Consider the following 18,769-nt stretch of genomic DNA (forward strand, 5'->3'; position numbering starts at 1 on the left):
TGTCTGGATTATATAGGATAAAGACAGTTAAGAAGTCGCCACTTGAATTCCCTACCCGCCCCATCCTTTCTCCTCTGCTTGTTCCTATTCACTTGTTGCCAGGATTTGATAGGCTTTTGTTCCAGTGTTTTACCACATTGGGCTCTTCAGATTGGGGCAGGACCCAGCCTTGGGCCTCGAACCTCCAGGGACCACAAACCAAAAACCGAGCTATAATTATACTTTTTTTTGAAAATGAAAATGCTCTCAAGGGTGTCTTTCCCTTAATTTTTATGGAATGTTTGACTTTTCCCCATCTTAATTTTGGACTTTTAAATCTTTAATTTTGGACTATTTCTACCCTGGAGTACAGTCCTGCTCAACTCTTGGCTTGTCATCTATGTTCTAATGGAGCAAGCACTCAGCATGGCTCTCTATTAGCACACAAGGTTAGCCAATCTTTTCATCCTCTATTTAATAGTCTTTAAGTCTTTAATAGTATTTAATTAGTCATTTAAATGATAGAATTATATAAATATAAAAATATAATATAAAATGTGCTTGATTTGACCTAAAGGTTTAGATGATTAGCTTCTCTGGCTAACTTGAGTACATTTTATGACTTTTTAAAGTTTGTTTGCATATTCCTTTATTTTTTATCAAAAGAGTTAGCATATTCTGTATTCTTAGTACCAAAAGTCTAAATGAATTATAAAAGATTTGTATTTTTTATTTGTATTTAATAAGATGTGTACTTTAAACACTTCAATGGTTTAAAAACCTTAACATTTAGCATGCTTTATACCGATTTTGTCCAATTATTTACAAATTGTAACGATGAATACACATACATTTAAAGGTTATGTACAAGATTATGTCCAAGCAAGTCAGATTATACATTTCCTGAAGAATCTATTAAGCTTTAACGTAGTACAAAGTACGCAGTTAGATTTGACTGAATTAAAGAAGGACAGTGATGAGTCAGTTATCTAATATCACATACAGAACAGCACAGAAGTAGTGTAACAGTATCATGCAATCATCAGTAATCCTAATTTATTTCTGTGTCGGTCACAAAAATGTCCAAAGAAAAAGCAAAGAGAGAGAGGTTGTGATGTTAAAGTAAAGAGATACAAAGGAATTCTGAATTAGAGGATATATAACAAATTTAGACATAAAGGTTAAGAGATACAGAATGATGATAAAAAGATAACATAGGCTAAGATTAAATTCGATTAATCCTCACATTATTAGGCAGTTTTCATGGCCTGACTGATCAAGGTAGAGCTCTTTAATTGTAGAGAGAGAGAGAGAGAGAGAGAGAGAGAGAGAGAGAGAGAGAGAGAGAGAGAGAGGGAGAGAGAGAGAGAGAGAGAGATTGGACAGGTCGTGTAACTCTTTACCCCACATCCACCTTTAAACCTCACAGACAGATGGCACATGAGTCAGGTGAGGGAGTCAGCTGATTAGAACAAAGCCTTGAATCAGAGATCAAGTCTTCAGGATAGCAGATAAAAGGACAATATGGTAAAAGCGTTGAAGGACACTCTTACAATATCCTGCTTCATGAGCCACAACATTGTCACAACAGAACTCTTACAGCAAAGGCAAGATCTACGGTCGTGGATATCATTGTGAATAAATACTTGATTTGGGGTATAAATGTTTGAGCCATACTCTTGTATTGCTCAACAAACATAATAGTTGTTTGTAAATCATTGTGTTAGCATCACAAAGATCATGGGTTTCATTACCAGGAAACACACAGTAATGATAAGTTGCTTTGAAAAAAAGTGTCTGCCAAATGTAAATGGTGAAAGGAACTGTATTATTTATATATTTTTCATGTAAATGTTGTCATTATGGAAACAATCTAACCTAGTCTTTATCTGTTTTTGCCCCTCGATCTTTTCCTTTATCCCTCTTTTTCCTCTTTGTCACCAAAACCTCATGCTCTTTCTCTCTCAAACTGCACATTTGCACCAATACTTGATCTCTGAAGCAGACAGTGATGGCTGGGTATTGTGCGGTAGTTTTGGGCTAGTGCCCCTCAGTGGGTAGAACCCAAAACAGGTGATATTTGGGGCGTTTAATCAGTCATCAGGAAAAAATTCACTTAAATATACGCCCAACATTTCTCTGTGCCACCTTTGTCTCACTCACCCTGCCATTTCAGTCTGATCAGAGAAATAAAATGAAAATGGCCGACCACAGAAAGTCTAGCTGTCTTCGACTGTCCTATCATCCACGATGGCAGCCACAATCTTCTGCTGAAAAGAGACAACATAAAACATCAAAGCACAAAGCGAAAGGCACAGGACAGCCAGCAGACCCCCTGTCCTCTACCTCAGTGCTACGTAGTTACAGCTGCTGGTTTTTACTTCCATTATTTTTTATATCATACCTGCCCTGTGAGGCCTGGGGCGCAACCTTTAAAATCGCCATTGTAGGACCATGGGCGTGTGACTCCATATACTCCAAAGCCCTTCCAGACCTAGCTGCCCGTTTGGCCACAAGTCGCATCAACAAAGACCCTGAGCTTAACAAAGGCTACTGGTTTGATTACACACTTATCAATGAGGACTGCACAAGCTCCAGAGGCCTGGCACGCTTTGTCGAGCTAGAGGGTTATGGTTCGGCATTTCTCGGTCCAGCAAACCCTGGGTACTGCACTTCTGCTGCCCTCCTGGCCAAAAACTGGAACAAGGGCATCCTGTCCTGGGCTTGCTTGAAGCCCGACATGAACGATGGAATGTATCCCACGTTTCTCCGACCGCTTCCGCTGTCATCTCGGGTGCTCTTCACTGTGCTGCGATTTTTCAGGTGGGCCCATGTTGGGATTATAACAGCAGAGAACAACATGTGGGAAGCCACTGGGCACGAACTTGCAGCATCCTTGCGTACTCTCGGTCTGCCAGTTGGCAATGTCGTTACAATGGAAATGGATAAGGAGGGACCACGACGAGCCCTAAAATCAATACGGGACACAGATCGTGTAAGAGGTGAGTTTTATGAGTTATGTTTAAATAACACAAAATTTCAGCATATTTTGTTGCTTTGTTTATTTTTTCTTCATGCCATTTCAGCATATATGGCTATAGAGACAGAGCGCAGTTATGCCAATTTGAAATCCACGCCCACCGGGGGGAAAACAATCCAACCGTCTTCATTGACTTTGTATTGCGAGAGGCCGCCTCCTTGTCATTTCTGGTTTATAACAAAAAACAGAATAATGCCTAAAAGCTGATGTGTCACAAGGTGTACAAGCAAAAAAAAAAAACAGAAATAAGTTTTTATAAGCTGTCGAGCCATAAGACCCAGCCTTTAAGGAGAAAAAAGTGGATCGCCAACCACGTTTCCCTCTAGTGGGCGCAGTTCTACTAATAGTATTACTGTAAAAAAGTTGCCTGTTTTCCACTTTTGTGTCTTTAAACACTCGTTGTTTGGGGTCGACAGCTTATAAAAACTTGTTTCAGTTTTTTTGGCTTGTTAGCTGTACATCCTGTCACACCAGCTTTTAGGCATTATTCTGTTTTTTTGTTATAAGCCAGAAATGACAAGGAGGCAGCCCCACACAATACAAAGTCAACGGAGACAAATGGATTGTTTTCCCCCCGGTGGGCGTGGTTTTCAGGTTATGACTTATGTTCGCTGCTTCGTTCTGTACCAGATGTCTTTCTCTAGTGACTTGCAGTGTTGGGAGTAACGCATTACAAGTAACGTGCATTACGAAATAATATTACTTTTCTGAAGTAACGGGTAAAGTAACACATTACTTTTTAAATGTACACATTAATATTTGAGTTATTTTTTCAAAAAAACGTAGTCACATTATGCACTCTATGCGTACACGCCTGTGTGGGAACCAAGCGTGCCGCACAAGCCCTGAAAAGTGATGCCAGAACGTCTCGATCGCCCCCCAGTGACTGGTCCCAGTATAGGTCATAAACCCCGCCTCCCCATGTTATTCAATGGGACTTGAGACCAACTAAAAAAATGTAATTACACTTCAATTATCTTTTTTCCGAAGCTGGTTTCTGTCATTTACTGTTGTTTTTATCATGCTGATGTAAATTCAAATGTTTGTTTTTAAAATAGGTTTGTGTTTAGTTAGTTATTTAATGATATAAAAACGGTGGTATCACGTCATGATTGACAGCTGTGATAGCGTGTGATATGCGCATTCTGCGTGAGGAGGGTGGGGTCTTGATTTTGCGGCTTTACTTCCTGCTCACTACTGCGCAGGACTGCTCCCGAAATCGCTACTGTGCAGACTCAAGACCCAAGATTTCAGCGCCATATCGGGAAACTGGCGGCTTTACTTTTCACCAATGGAAGAGAGCGAAGAGGCGTCGTCCATCTTTTTTTACAGTCTATGGTGGGAACAGTTTGAGTCAGAAACTGAGATGGCATTTTTGTGATGAAATATGCAATTTCTGAATGCCGAACTTTTCAGTCATAATAAACACCTGCAAGGCCTGAAAGAAATCAAGCCTCAGCCAAGAAAAAGTAACGCAAAAGTAACTAAAAAGTAACAGAAGCATTACTTTCCATGAAAAGTAACTAACTAACTAAGCAATTAGTTACTTTTTTTGGGAGTAACTTAATATTGTAATGCATTATTTTTAAAGGGGCCATGGCATGAAAATCAGACTTTTTCCATGTTTAAGTGCTATGATTGGGTCCCCAGTGCTTTTATAAACCTAGAAAATGTGAAAAAAATCAACCCAGGGACTTCGTTTTGGTAAACCATTCTCTGCAAGCACATGAAAAAATAGGTAGTTGAAATTTGGCTCTCCTTATGATGTCATAAGGAGCTCTTACTACAATACTGCCCCTTCATGTGCACTATCCAATCACAGCACTGCCATTTAGTGCAGAAAAAAGGACAGAGAGAGAAAATAATTGACAGCAAAATTGAGTTTCAATTGCCATCATTGTGATCAGTGGTTGCACTTCATCCGCTCATTTGCATTTAAAAGACACACCTAAAACAGCAAATTTTTGCACACACTTACAAAGTGGCAATTTTAACATGCTATAATAAATTATCTATATGGTATTTTGAGCTAAAACTTCACATATGTGCTCTGGGGACACCAAAGATTTACTTGACATCTTAAAAAAGTCTTGTGCCATGGCCCCTTTAAAAGTAACTTTGACTTGTGATAAACTGACATAAATTAGAAAAACAACAAGTTCTTTAACTTAATTTGTTAAAGTAACAAAAAATATATGTTGATTTGATATAATTTTTACAGTGTAGATTTCATTTCTCTTTACCCCCCCCCCACAACTTTCTTGACTCCTAATTTTTCATCTGCAGTTGTCATCATGTGCATGCACTCTGTTCTGATTGGTGGAGAGGAACAGTATCGGCTGCTAACCACAGCAATGGACATGAGAATGATTGATCGAGGCTATATCTTCATTCCATATGATACCCTGCTCTATTCACTGCCATATAAAAATGTGAGCTATCCAATCCTGGCCAATGACACCAAACTGCGACGTGCATATGATGGGGTCTTAACAGTAACCATGGACCAAGGGGAACAGAATTTCTATGAAGCTTTTAATGAAGCACGCAACTCCTATGACATCCGCACCAGCATGCAGGCTGAAGAGGTAAAATAATGAATGTTTTTAAAAAATGTTTTCCACAAAGAATGTAGCTCCTTTTTAATTTTGAAGACATAAACTTCTAATCTCTTAGTATTGAAAATATTGATTTAATATGCATGTAACTAATGTCAAGATTTGCAGGTTACAAAAGTCGTATTTCTTTCTAAATGTTTAACCGTTTCGGTTTGAGCATTTATCTTCATATTCATTTGAAAAAAATTAAAGAAATATGCTACAGAATACAATCCAACGTTATGCCTGATATGTATTTTTATGATACAGGCACACTTAATCTAAAATGACAGAAAAAAAATATTTTTGTATTACAGTTTCTGAAATTTATTGTGGAATTTTACTGTTTTCTTTTTACAGATTAAGCTGATTTATTAAATAAAAATCTCACCAAAATCAAAAAATAAATGCTTTGGATACAACAAGTTATCCAAAATCTTTTTCATTTGAAATCCTTGTTCTAATCAATTTTTTTTTATTTCTGACAGGTTTCTCCATTTTTCGGGACTATCTATAATATGCTCTACTATATAGCCATGGCTGCAGAGCAGAGTCGAGTGACAGGTGGAGGCCGATGGGTGTCAGGTGAAGCGTTGGCCCAGAATAAGGGTGGATTCGAATTTAATGGCTTTAACCAGAAGATATCAGCGGGTACCAATGGAGAGGGGATGCAGGCACGCTACGCCGTCCTTGACACAGATGGCTTTGGGTCAATCCTGTACCGTACACATCTCCTGGAAGCGCCACACACTTTTGGAAAATACGGAGGGGTTAAATACTTGGGGAAATCAATTCATTTTGCAGGAGCGTCTCCAAGTAGGGACTCAATCTGTTGGTTCAGCCCTTATATTGCTTGTAGTGGAGGTGAGCAGGAAGGCTAAACTTTTAAATTTATTTAACATAATCTTTTTCTATTTCAATGAATTGCATTAAATGATGTGATGACATCATCATTATCATGACCACTAATGAACATCAGCACTGTTGCAGGTATGGATGGAGTGACCCTCTTCTTAGTCTTCTTGTTCTGTGTATTGGTGGGTGGAGCAGTTATCTGTTTTCTCCATATAAGGTAGGCGTAATGATTTTTTTAAGTTTTTTTGCTAATAGAAAACCGACTTGGATTAAACAAGTTTAAACAAAAATGTATGTACAGGAAATACGGGCAGGTGGGAATATTAGAAGGATTTGGTGAAGGAGGAGCTGCAAACCCCACTAAGATAATTCTGACACTGGATGACTTGGTCTTTATCAACACCACACTAAGCAGGAGGGTCAGTCACATTTCTCTCTCTCTCTCTCTCTCTCTCTCGTTTATAGTCTATCTCTCACTCTCAATTTCTCGTTCTTTCTTTCTCTGTAGAAGCTGAATGAGGAGAGTATGGTGAAAAGTCAACCAGATGTTAAAACCCCACATCATTCAGTTTCAGGTCGCAGTTACATGGCATCAACTCCTGAAACATCTAATGTTGCTGTATTTGAGGTGTGTGAAATTGTTATGTGTGTCCTATACCGTCCTGCTATACTGTAGTAGTGATGTATTTTTATTCTACAAAGCAACATGTAGTCTTATTAGAGTCTCGTGATTAGAAATGATTATTTAATATGTTTTGTCCATATTGTTCTGTGTTGTCAGGGTGACTGGGTTTGGCTGAAGAAATGTCACTGTGATGGAAATGTATCAGACATCACGGACAGCACGCAAGCTGTCTTTATCAAGGTAATAGAAATAAAGCATAAAACTTTGCCAAAGATTTCTATTTCCTTTGATCTTCTTACTATTCCTCTTTGTCATTATGCATTATAGCTCAGAGACATGCGGCATGAAAATCTGAACCTGTTTCTGGGCCTGTTTTTGGATTCTGGCATATTTGGCCTTGTAACAGAGCACTGTACCCGAGGCAGCCTGGAAGACCTGCTCAACAACGAAGAAATGAGACTGGACTGGATGTTCAAATCTTCTCTGCTCCTTGACCTGATCAGGGTGAGACACTAAGGAGATCAGTGATGTCTGGCTATTCTGACTTGTTAAAGATGTCACTTACTCACATCTTGTCCTACTTTTGTTTTCTGGAACTGTCTTCTCATACCTTCTCTGTCGTTTTTACCCTGCTAGGGAATGAAGTACTTGCATAATCGTGGAATTATTCATGGACGTTTGAAGTCAAGGAACTGTGTGGTCGATGGACGGTTTGTTCTGAAGGTTACAGATTATGGCTTCAATGAAATCATCCACACGCAAAGCATCATCATGGACGACACGAAACCTGAGGGTATAAGTATACATAAAAAGTTGTAAACCACGAGAAATATCATTTTTTGCACTTTGTGGAGGATACTGGTTTTTAGATCAATGCTACATTCCACACATCCTATTTTAAAGAGGACTTTCTGTGCTTTTCTAAGCTATAACTGTTATAATACACTGTCAGAAATAAAAGGTACATAACTATACCTTTTCTGTTGCTGGGGTGGTACCTACAAAAGGTTCATTTTTTCTAAAAATTTGGTGCTAAATAGCACTAAAAGCTTGTAATCATAGGGGAACCATTTTTAGTGCTATATAGCACCTATAAAGCACCTATGAAGAACCATACGGGGATGATATAGCACCATATATGGTTCTACATAGCAAAATATGGTTCTACACAGGTACTATAGGTGCTACATGGCACTCAAAATGGTTCCCCTATGATTACGAGCCCGTGAACCACTTTTAGTGCTATTTAGCATAGTTTGTTTTTTGAGTGTAAGGACCTATTGTACCAGTTAAATTTTAGAGGTACAAAACAGATCCCTATGGTACAGTAAAAGGTACAACCTCAGAACGGAACCTTAGGGTACCACCCCAGCAATGGAAACGGTACAGTTTTGTACTTTTTTAAAAACTTTTTTTACATTGTTCAAAGGCTCTATGCACTATAATGATATTTTTAAAAATCTTTTAGCGAAAACTCATATTTTGCTGGGTCACATAGTATAATGGGTTTCTGATGAGTCCTGAGCATTTTCCCCTCTTCTTGCTTTTCTGTGGTACAGATCTGTTTTGGACAGCTCCTGAGATCCTACGAGATCCTCGGCTAAAGAAGAAAGGAACATTCCCAGCAGATGTGTACAGCTTTTCCATTATCATGCAGGAGGTGATCTCCCGCTGTGCACCTTTCTGCCTGCTGGACATGCCCCCTGAAGGTTAGACATCAATATTTACACTAGCACACCTATCTCCCTGTATATACGATTTCCAACACCACTGCCGCAGTAATAAAGCAAACATAGGAAACGTTTTTTACTTTGTTTACAACTGGAAATAACTTAATGGGGTTGGTTCAACATGATTTAGTTATGTATCTCTATATACAGAGATAATAGATAAGGTGCGCTCCCCTCCTCCATTGTGTCGGCCTACTGTATCTATGGATGAAGCTCCACTGGAGGTGATTCAGATTATGAAGCAGTCCTGGAGTGAGGAGCCTAACAAGAGGCCTACATTTGAGGAGATCTTCAGACAGGTAATCTCTCTCTCTCTCTCTCTCTCTCTCTCTCTTTCTCACACATGCAATTTATACAACGTACACTCTCAAAAGTGTGATACAGACCTTTGGGGTACCAGTACGTATCTCTAATGGCGCTTTTCCATTGCATAGTACCCCACGGTTTGGTTTGGGTCAGCTTACTTTTGGGAGCTTCTCCACTGGGTGCAGTACGTAGTACCGATACTTATTTTAGTACCACCTGATTGGTCTGAAAGAATCGTCACTACCAGCGTAATTGCTATAATGTAAAGATTAGCTTTACCTTTATGCTAGCTTGCGCTGTCTCGAGTAAACCTGTTGTCATATGTGCTTTGTTGCAAGTTCCCAAACTCTCTGTTAGCGATGAAACACATCCACGGGTTGAGAATTAGGAACACCATACCAGTTTTTTTCCAGACTTGCAGTTTGTGGCGGCACATTCGTGATACGCATGTCCGCATATATGCTTAAATGCAACTTAAATGAGGCTCAGCGGAGCGGGACGACTGATGCCACGGGTGTTTGTACAGAATCTGTTGTGTGAGACAGAGGTAGTGATTAACGCAATGTGCAAACATCTATATGTGGTGGTCAATTTTTATTTTTTGGCGGACTGAGAAATAAATGAATGTATGAGGACGTATAGAATTCCTACAACGCTCTTACTTGTATCATGTCAAAGCAGAAAGCAGCGCAAATATTAATGACACGCCTATAACCCTCCCACTCCAAAGTGTTACTAAACTCCATGATAAAGTGAACCAAGCCAGTGAGGTGAGCTGACCCAACCTGACCCAAACCGTTGAGGAATATACTATGCAATGGAAAAGCGCCATAAAGTACCAACGTGTGAGGTACCAATATGTACCTTTTTAGGTACAAAAGTGTACTTTTTGAAAAGATACCAGCCCAGTGACAACTTTTGTAACCTTATCTACTTATTCTGAGAGTGTATAAGATCCTATAGAGAACATTGATTTTGTCATGTCCTGTATCGCAGGGGTTTTCAAACTAGTGAACTAGTGGACCACTAGTACTGCACATTTTGCATGTTTCCCTTTTGTGACACACCTCATTCAGTTACCTTACACACCCAGTTCAGGGCTGTTTCTCAATTCCAAGAACGCAAAGATTAGACTTACGTACTCATGGAGATTGGTCTTGTCATGCGACCTTGGAAAAACTCAGAAGGTCGCGAGAACACAGTACGCACTTGTGAGAATTGAGATGTGTGCGATCTTCCTGTTGGTCACCTAACCTCCCCAGATTTCAGCGCGCAAGTCTGCACTCGATGCATCCTCATTATCAAGAACACATCCAGATATTTTCATGCGTTCTCTGTACTTGTGTTCTTGATAATTGGAATTGAGCTTTGACGGTTGATGATGACGTAGAGCGAGAACACAAGGATGCAAGATCGCTGAAGAACGCATATTGAGAAACAGCCCAGGTCTTGCAGTCTCTACTAATGAGCTGAAGATTTAAACCAGGTGTGACTAATGAGGGAGACATGTGCAGTACTAGTGGTCCTCCAGGACAGGTTTGAAAACCCCTGCTGTATCATACTTCACACAACTTGCCATGAATAAAATAACAATAACTGTTATTTTCTAACTCTCATATCCTCTCCATCTCTTACCCTGGTGATTTTTCTCATCTCCTATATCTTTCTTTCTTTTCTTTTGCATCATTCCCTGTTATGTGCAGTTTAAGAATGTGAACAAGGGAAAGAAGACAAATATAATTGACTCAATGTTGCGCATGCTGGAGCAGTACTCCTCTAACCTGGAGGATCTGATCCGAGAAAGAACTGAAGAATTAGAGGTAGAACGTCAAAAAACAGATGCCCTCTTAGCTCAGATGCTACCCAAGTGAGTCCCACTCGAAAAGATTCAGATCAGTTTCTCTTTCAAGTACTTTTTTTTATAATGCCATTGTCGTCATCTTTTGCTTTTGTTCAGGTCCGTGGCCTTGGCGTTAAAGACGGGAAAGCCGGTTAAACCGGAGCACTTTGCAGAAGCAACGTTGTATTTTAGTGATATCGTGGGTTTCACCACCATCTCTGCTCTAAGTGAACCTATCGAGGTGGTGGATCTCCTCAATGACCTTTACACGCTCTTTGATGGAATTATTGCAATCCATGATGTCTACAAGGTTCGCATGAGCTGTATTTACATTTCATTGACACACTCAAAATCCAAATCCAAAGAATCTAAATCTAAAAGTAATCAGTAAATGAAATGATACTTTGATGCTACTAATCTCATAATTAGATTGAGATTTTAGCCTAGATTTCACAGGGTTACAAATATGACATGCGTGTAAGCTATGCAAGCATTTTATATGTGACATTTATCAACAGGTAGAGACTATTGGTGATGCGTACATGGTGGCATCAGGGGTTCCAAATCGTAACGATAACCGGCACGCAGCAGAGATGGCCAACATGTCTCTGGACATTTTGCATTGCATTGGGACTTTTAAAATGAGACACATGCCTGATGTCAAAGTCAAAATCCGCATCGGACTCCATTCTGGTGAGAAAAAACGTGCTTAGAGGTTTCTGTATACATAGACATAATGTAACAACATACAATACGGCTCGCCTGCTTTTGTGATGACTTACTTTACGCAACTGCCTGATTAGCTAAAACTTTAGTTTGACCATCTTTTGTTGGTTCCCATCTTTTATCACTGGTTTGGCTGTCCAGTGAATTTGATTCTCTCTCCTTTGGCCTTCGTATCAGCTCTGTAACACTACACAACTAAGAAAGAAAAGCCTGAAAATTCAATTTACTCAAATCACTTCAAATCCTTAAATTAAATGAACTGTTTCATGAGATGATATATCAAATATAATTTTCCTTATTGGAACAAGAGAGTGCAATCTGTATATTTCAAGAACAAGTGAAATGTAAATCCCCGGCATCATCCAATTAACAGATTCATCCAATTAGTTATCATGGTGTTTGCTCTCTCCTCCACCTCACCTCTCAACATGTTATAGAGATCACGTGGTGCCCACACAGGTGTGGCTTCCACGATTACATAATTCCTTAAATTCTGCATTGGCTAATGCACCAAGTCCTGTAAAATGGCCTTTTTTTGCACTATTTACGTTTGTGTGTCTATTAGGTCCAGTGGTAGCGGGTGTAGTTGGATTGAAGATGCCTCGATACTGTCTGTTTGGGGACACAGTAAACACAGCTTCCCGAATGGAATCCACAGGGTTGCGTGAGTACACCAAATTGTTTATATGTACATGCATCCATATGTGTCTGGTAATAACAGTGTAAGAATTTGTTCCCGTATTTGAAATTGATTTCCAGGAATGTATGTGTGTGTGTGTCTAAGCATGAGGATCAGTTTGAGGTCTTGGTAGTTTGTACTTGTGTGTACTGATCAGTGAGTGCATGTCAGTGAGTAGCTCAAAGAGATTAAGGTGCAGAGTGCTTGGTAATCTCTTAAGAGTATAAGCCAAATTAGAAAGAAAATTCTGCTTTAAAGCTAATGTCCTCTTAGAACTCAGCCTCTGCTATCACCCTGAACTGTCTCACCTTTAATCAGACCTTCTGCTACATTTATCCCACAGCACATAGTTCACTTACTACAACCAGAACGTTTTACACTAAAGAACAAGCAAAATGTGGAAACATGATCAAAGATTTTCTAATTCCTTAATAATTTCCCTTAATTTTGCTATAGTGCAGATTAAAGATATCAAGGTTATGTTTTCACATGATGTTCTTTACATCATGTAAAATAATTAATCTAGAAAACAGCAAATCACAAAAATGAATTTAGCTTTGTTTTCACACAGACTGGGTCCATATATCTTCCTGAGAAATATCAAAGCCATAAATGGATCATCAAGTCACTGCAATTGGTCTAAATGCAATGACAAGATGTCTTACATGCCTGTACCTTACGAAAATTAACCATGGTTTTACTACAGTAAAAAAAACATGGTTACTGTAGTAAAACCATGGTTACCACAAAATAACCATTTTTAAAAAACTATAAACTATGGTTACTAAAACCATTGTTTTGCTAACAGTAATCTATACACACAGAAAAACATATTATGCATTGCACAACTACAAGCACCCTGCTTGGGCATAAATAAGCTTACAAAACTAAAACTACTACTAAAAGTAACAATTACCTAAAAATATGATGTTTACACTAATTATTTTGTAATGTTATGTGCTTTGTACTTACCGAGATTTGAGGTAATTAACATGAGAAGGCGGGGCTTGTATGTCCGTGACGTCACAGTCGGTGATCAGCGAAAACACGGGGAAACCGCGTTTGAATCGGAAAAAGCTGTTCGATAGACTATACTAACAGATTTAACAAGAATTCTGAGCGTATTAACGTCGGAAAAAGCAATGTCTGGCCACATGCCAACGTCCACTTAATTTTTGCTGTTTTAATTTTTGCTGACATTTTCGGGGCCACCGTTAGAACAACCAGCCATTTTGCTAAATGTTTTGCCACTCAGCAGGGCGAGCTCCTGCGTGATCAGGTGGAAAACTGACGTCGTTGCATACCCTATTTACTTCCTGTAAGCTTTAAAAGCTAGCTTGCCACTAGCCCAGCTTTAGGTTTCAGTCAGTTTAAGTTGTTCTAGTAAATTACCAGAAAGTTTACACTAGTGACGTGTGGCTCAGTGATTTAAATTTTTGAAAAAATAAATAAATAAATTTAGGCTAAACCTAATTACAAAACTAGATTGTCATGAAGTGTAGATGAGAGTGACATCACCTGTCCAACACCTCGAAGCATTTTAATAGACATACATAGGCACATACTGCCATCTAGTGGTTGAGTCTCAGATATCAAAGGACTACAATTTCCTTAAAGTTTGATTTCAATCATTGATTTTGAAAATGATTTTAAACTTTGACATGGCTTTAGTCAATATTAAAGAGGTTTTATTTTCACAGAATGTTGTTTAGGCCTATATTATGTCAAAACAGGTTCACAAATGTTGTGTGTTTAGTGTGTGCGTATAAAGAACCCAATATGGAAAGTAAAAAAGTGTCAATAGTGCCTAATGTTTCTATAGTAAATGTACCCATCTGTCCACCCGGCTGAAAAAAAAACAGCATAGACCAGCATAATTCCCATGCTGGTTTGGTGCTGGTTTAGCTGTTGGTCACCAGCATATCAGCACCAAAACACAACATAATGGTCTTGCTGGTATGCTGGTTTTTCCAGCAGGGCAGTGTATATATGCGGGTAAACCGAACAAACAAAAGCACTGTTTTTTTTTTTTTTTGCCAATAGCTATAAGCATTCTGAACAACATAAGAAATTTTAATTTATTGTACCGTGGTTATTTGCTGGGGAATGAAGTGTGTATGGAGGACATGAGCTGTCATAATGATATATGATGTTGGGCTGGATTATGTAATGTATGTGTCTGTATGTGTACATGTTTAAATTTAACTTCAGGGAGAACAATTTCCTGTGAGGAAAATTTCATTATGTTGTTTTCTCATTTACACCTTTTTAATATTTGATTCCTTTTTTCTTTCACATGCCTTGTTTTCTGCAGCTTACAGAATTCATGTCAACCAGAGTACTGTTGATGTTCTAAACAGCCTAAAACTTGGCTACAAAATCACTTCTAGGGGCAGGACAGAATTGAAGGTACACATACGCACATTCATATGGTAACACACTAGTAGACAATACTGCACTATATGCTTAAACGTAATTAATACCTCAAAGCTGGGAGTATTGCATTTTTCTTTTTCTCTGTTACTGTCTAATAGGGTAAAGGTGTAGAGGAAACATATTGGTTGGTTGGAAGGGCCGGTTTTGACAAGGCATTACCTGTACCTCCAGACCTTACTCCTGGGTAAGAAAGTAATCTATTAAATCTTTGTTGCATTGTGTATACCTTAAGGAAAATGTTTTGCAATGCCTTTGACTTATGGACGTTTAAGGGAATACCCTTTAAACTAAATTATGGTGTTATCTTTTCTGTATCTTGTCATAAAGGGCAAGCAACCATGGCATTAGTTTAGATGAGATTCCTATAGACAGGCGACAGAAATTCTTGGATCGGCAGAAGAAGATGGGAAATTGAGGTAAGAAATTGATTCACATTTTAAATTGATATATCATACAGTTCATATAAAAAGTCTACACACTCATGTTAAAATTGCAGATTTTTGTTATTTATTATATGTCCAAAACAAAAAATTAATATTTATATGAAAAATGTATTTTCGGACACTTCAGTAAAATGAAAATAACTTTTGAATGCGACATGCTAAAGAGATCATTCTTTTTTTGGGTGTTTACTGTCTGCTGCTGGTAACAACCAGAACTGTCTGCAGTCTGCTAGAGCACACAGAACCAGAGTTATACACTATCAGAGGCAGTCTTTACAACATATAAAAAGAAAATTTGGTGTTTCCTCATATGAAAAACAACATAAATAACACTATTTGTCACAAACAGCAGCTTTTTATGTAACTTCAAAGGGTTTTCTTTAAAATGATATAAAGCAATTGCATTTATTCCACTGTATGTGGTTATGGTAGCACTTCAAATGTTTTTTGGCAGAAATTTAACTCCATAAGCGTATTATTCCTCCCATCAGTTGGAGTAAAATAACTTTTGCATAGATTATGATAGAGAAAAAAATCTTTTTTCCTCTGTAAGCTGGCAATTGCTGGAATCAAACAAAACTGTCTGCAGGGAGCTGAGGCACTCAGGGCCAGAGTTATAAACTTTTAAATAAAAACTTTAGAAAAAAAACATCAAAAAGCGCCTATTTATTTTTGTGTTTATTAGAGGACTGACATCACATACAACCATGTTTAGCACTTTCAACAGTGTTTTATGTAATTTCAAAGGGTTTCCTGTAAAATGATACCAAACATTTGTATGTAAACCTCTGCATGTGGGTATGGGAAGCTTTTGAAATTGGGTAGGCCAAATCCAGGCGAAAATCCCCAAAATAGCTTCAGGGTGGAAGAAGTTAAAAAATAAAACCAAGATGAATTATGCCAGAACCTGTTCCACCTTTATTGTGAAATTGCATAGTGAACCAAAATATATGTTTGTGGCAAAAAAATAAATAAAACAGCACATCACCAAAAGAAAACCAAGCCCATAATAAAGCATGGAGGTGGCAGCATCATGCTTTGTGGCTGCTTTTCTTCAGCTGGAATTGGGCTTTAATCAGGATAGTATAATGGATAACTCCAAATACCAGTCAGTTTTGGCCCAAGACCTTAAGGCTTCTGCCAAAACATTTAAGATGAAGAGGAATTTCACCTTTCAGCATGACAACGACCCGAAGCATCAACAAAGAATCGGCTCACCAAAACAAGATCAAGGTTTCGGAATGGCCCAGCCAGAGTCCACATCTAAATCTACGGGGTGATATAAAGAGGGCTGTGCACTGGAGACGCACAACCATTTTGACAAAATATTGCAAAGTCAAGATGTGCAAAACTGATTGACACTTACTCATTAAGATTGCATGCTGTTATCAAATCTAAAGGTATTAGTTTAGGGGTGTGCAAACTTATACAACCTGGTAATTGTACAAAAAATTTCTCACCTTAATATATAGGTTGGAATAGAGGTAAAAGAGGTTCTGAGTAATACCTCTTGGTTTCATTTTTAACATTAAAAACCTGCGATTTTAACAGTGGTGTGTAGACTTTTTATATGCACTGTAATGTATATCACATTACCCTTTTTGGACAGATAACTGAAGAAAATAGATATAGTTTACTGATAACTTTATTTTTAACTAACATCAAGACATACTGTACAATGGTAAAGGTAAACTAACAGCTCTCGCATTTATATTCTGCATCTGTGCCAAAGGGATGTGATGATTCTGTATCAGCCATACTGGAGTCAGGAAATCTCAGCAATAGGGGAATGAGAAGGGTAAATTATGGTGTTACCCTTTCTCAACACAATCCATTCCCCATGGAGAGGAAGAGTTGACCTGGACATCTGACAAGCACCACAAAGACTTGCTGAAAACATCTGCTTAACAAGTCAGCATGAACCAACTGCTTTGGATTCTCACAGAGGACTTTTTTTTAAAACTGTGTAAGGATTACACTGCAAATCATCGAATATTAAATAATGAATGCTAAAGACAATGCTGAAATCACAGTTCATCAAGACAAATGAGGAAACGAGGACATGACATCCATCTCTACAGTGTTTTCTTCAGTTTATTCAAACTACTACTAAGATATTTTCTTTTTTGTTTGTTGTTTCTTTATAAAACTTAAATTAAACAAAAAACAAGAAATTGGTGCTTGTTTATAACGCACGGGCACCTGACAATTTAGTTGAAAATAATCCCAGTAATATCAATGCACTGGAATTATTCAAACCACTAGAACTACTTTTTCCTAGAATGCCACATGTAAATTAGGGGTTAGTTAAAAAAGCAGCTTTCATTTCTGCACGAAAATAATCATTCATTTTCAATAATGAGGTACTGTTTGGCCTTTGTATAATTTGAATGGAATTAATAGCAATTTTCATGATCAGGCAAATATACTTAAACACTTTTAAACCCATGATTCAATAGCAGACAGGTACTTGGATTCATCTGAGTGGCTTTATACTCCAGTTAAGAATAAGCGATACATTGAAAAGGAAACTCATTTGAGTGTAGTAAAATCAAATTGTCAGGTTTACAGTGACATGGCACATATTTTCATATTCAGCTTATCCAATGTGTAATGTCAAACACTACATCCTGAGTCCTGACGTGCAATCTATTATTACCAACAAGAAAATGTATCTTGCCCTATTTTGTCTGCTTATACAGTTGATACATATTTGCCCCAAATTGTTTTTTTGTATTTGCATTGTGTAAAGCATTTCATAAAGAGAGGAATTAAAATTATACTCTAAATATCTTCATTAAATTTGAGGATTTGGCACCTGTGGCTTTACAGGATAATCCTCTGTCAACTGATACATCCACCACAATCTGTAGGTCATCAAATGAAACACTCAGGGAGCCAAGTGTACAATTACAGTAGAACGTAGCTGCATTTCAATTGTAAATCTCACCATTTTATCTTGTTGTCAGTGATTGTGTAAATAAAAAGTGGTTTAGTGGGTATGCAGTGTTGTCCATTTCAGATCCTTACATTACATTGTAATACATTTTGTTATAATACAGGTTTAAAAGGATCTGGGTTTTAACCCACACCATATCTAAAATTATTCAACCAATTATTCAATTATAATCTTCACATTAAATGAATCTGAGTTATGAGTTTATCTCAGTCAGAATTAGCTTTTTAGGACAGTTTTTGGACCTTATAACGCAAACATACATTCCTTATAATAAATAACACACAAATGTGTGCATAAGAATCAAAAGCTTCTTCCACAAATGTTAATTTTAGCGTCGTATGTTGTGTATGAGTGTCATGACTGATTGATAAAGCCACGCGAAGGATTGGGTGTCAACGGGCGCTCGAGTGACTCGAGTAAACGGAGTCTGATCTGAATTATAATTCGCCTAGAACTAGGACAAGATGTCTCAGCCCACTTATCAGCGAGCGATTTACTGATTGGACACAGATATGTGATTGAGGCGGAGTCCATGGGTGTGTCATGAACGTGCC

At 38.1% G+C, this 18,769-nt stretch overlaps 1 protein-coding gene and 1 long non-coding RNA gene across 3 annotated transcripts; one reads left to right on the top strand and one right to left on the bottom strand.

The window, feature by feature from the left end:
* Positions 1 to 237: 237 nt before the first annotated feature.
* gucy2d (guanylate cyclase 2D, retinal) lies at positions 238 to 18,256 on the top strand. Of its 2 annotated transcripts, none has more exons than XM_073860747.1 (20): positions 238 to 428; positions 1,982 to 2,981; positions 5,306 to 5,607; positions 6,105 to 6,480; positions 6,607 to 6,688; positions 6,773 to 6,890; positions 6,980 to 7,099; positions 7,253 to 7,336; positions 7,424 to 7,600; positions 7,733 to 7,889; positions 8,656 to 8,805; positions 8,977 to 9,125; positions 10,836 to 10,999; positions 11,090 to 11,282; positions 11,491 to 11,665; positions 12,264 to 12,362; positions 14,692 to 14,786; positions 14,912 to 14,997; positions 15,141 to 15,229; positions 16,989 to 18,256. In XM_073860747.1, the coding sequence occupies exons 2-19, from the start codon at positions 2,174 to 2,176 to the stop codon at positions 15,226 to 15,228; spliced, it is 3,423 nt and encodes a 1,140-aa protein (XP_073716848.1). In that variant the 5' UTR covers positions 238 to 428; positions 1,982 to 2,173; the 3' UTR covers position 15,229; positions 16,989 to 18,256. The 2 variants fall into 2 exon arrangements, with proteins under 2 accessions (XP_073716848.1, XP_073716849.1); XM_073860748.1 differs by having other exon boundaries at positions 1,985 to 2,981.
* On the bottom strand, positions 11,523 to 13,712 carry LOC141358878 (uncharacterized). Its single transcript, XR_012365396.1, has 3 exons — positions 13,350 to 13,712; positions 11,755 to 11,893; positions 11,523 to 11,662 (listed from the first exon to the last, which is right to left on the bottom strand). It is a non-coding gene; the product is annotated as an uncharacterized lncRNA (long non-coding RNA).
* Positions 18,257 to 18,769: the final 513 nt, after the last annotated feature.

Source organism: Misgurnus anguillicaudatus, chromosome 22 (assembly GCF_027580225.2).
Source record: "Misgurnus anguillicaudatus chromosome 22, ASM2758022v2, whole genome shotgun sequence".
Lineage (NCBI taxonomy): Eukaryota > Metazoa > Chordata > Actinopteri > Cypriniformes > Cobitidae > Misgurnus > Misgurnus anguillicaudatus.

Excerpts from the sequence above, each read along its gene's own strand:
- gucy2d (XM_073860747.1), top strand. The coding sequence starts at position 2,174 with ATGAAAATGGCCGACCACAGAAAGTCTAGCTGTCTTCGACTGTCCTAT. Across the intron at positions 5,608-6,104 it reads CCAGCATGCAGGCTGAAGAG|GTTTCTCCATTTTTCGGGAC; the intron begins GTAAAATAATGA and ends TATTTCTGACAG. Across the intron at positions 11,283-11,490 it reads CAATCCATGATGTCTACAAG|GTAGAGACTATTGGTGATGC; the intron begins GTTCGCATGAGC and ends ATTTATCAACAG.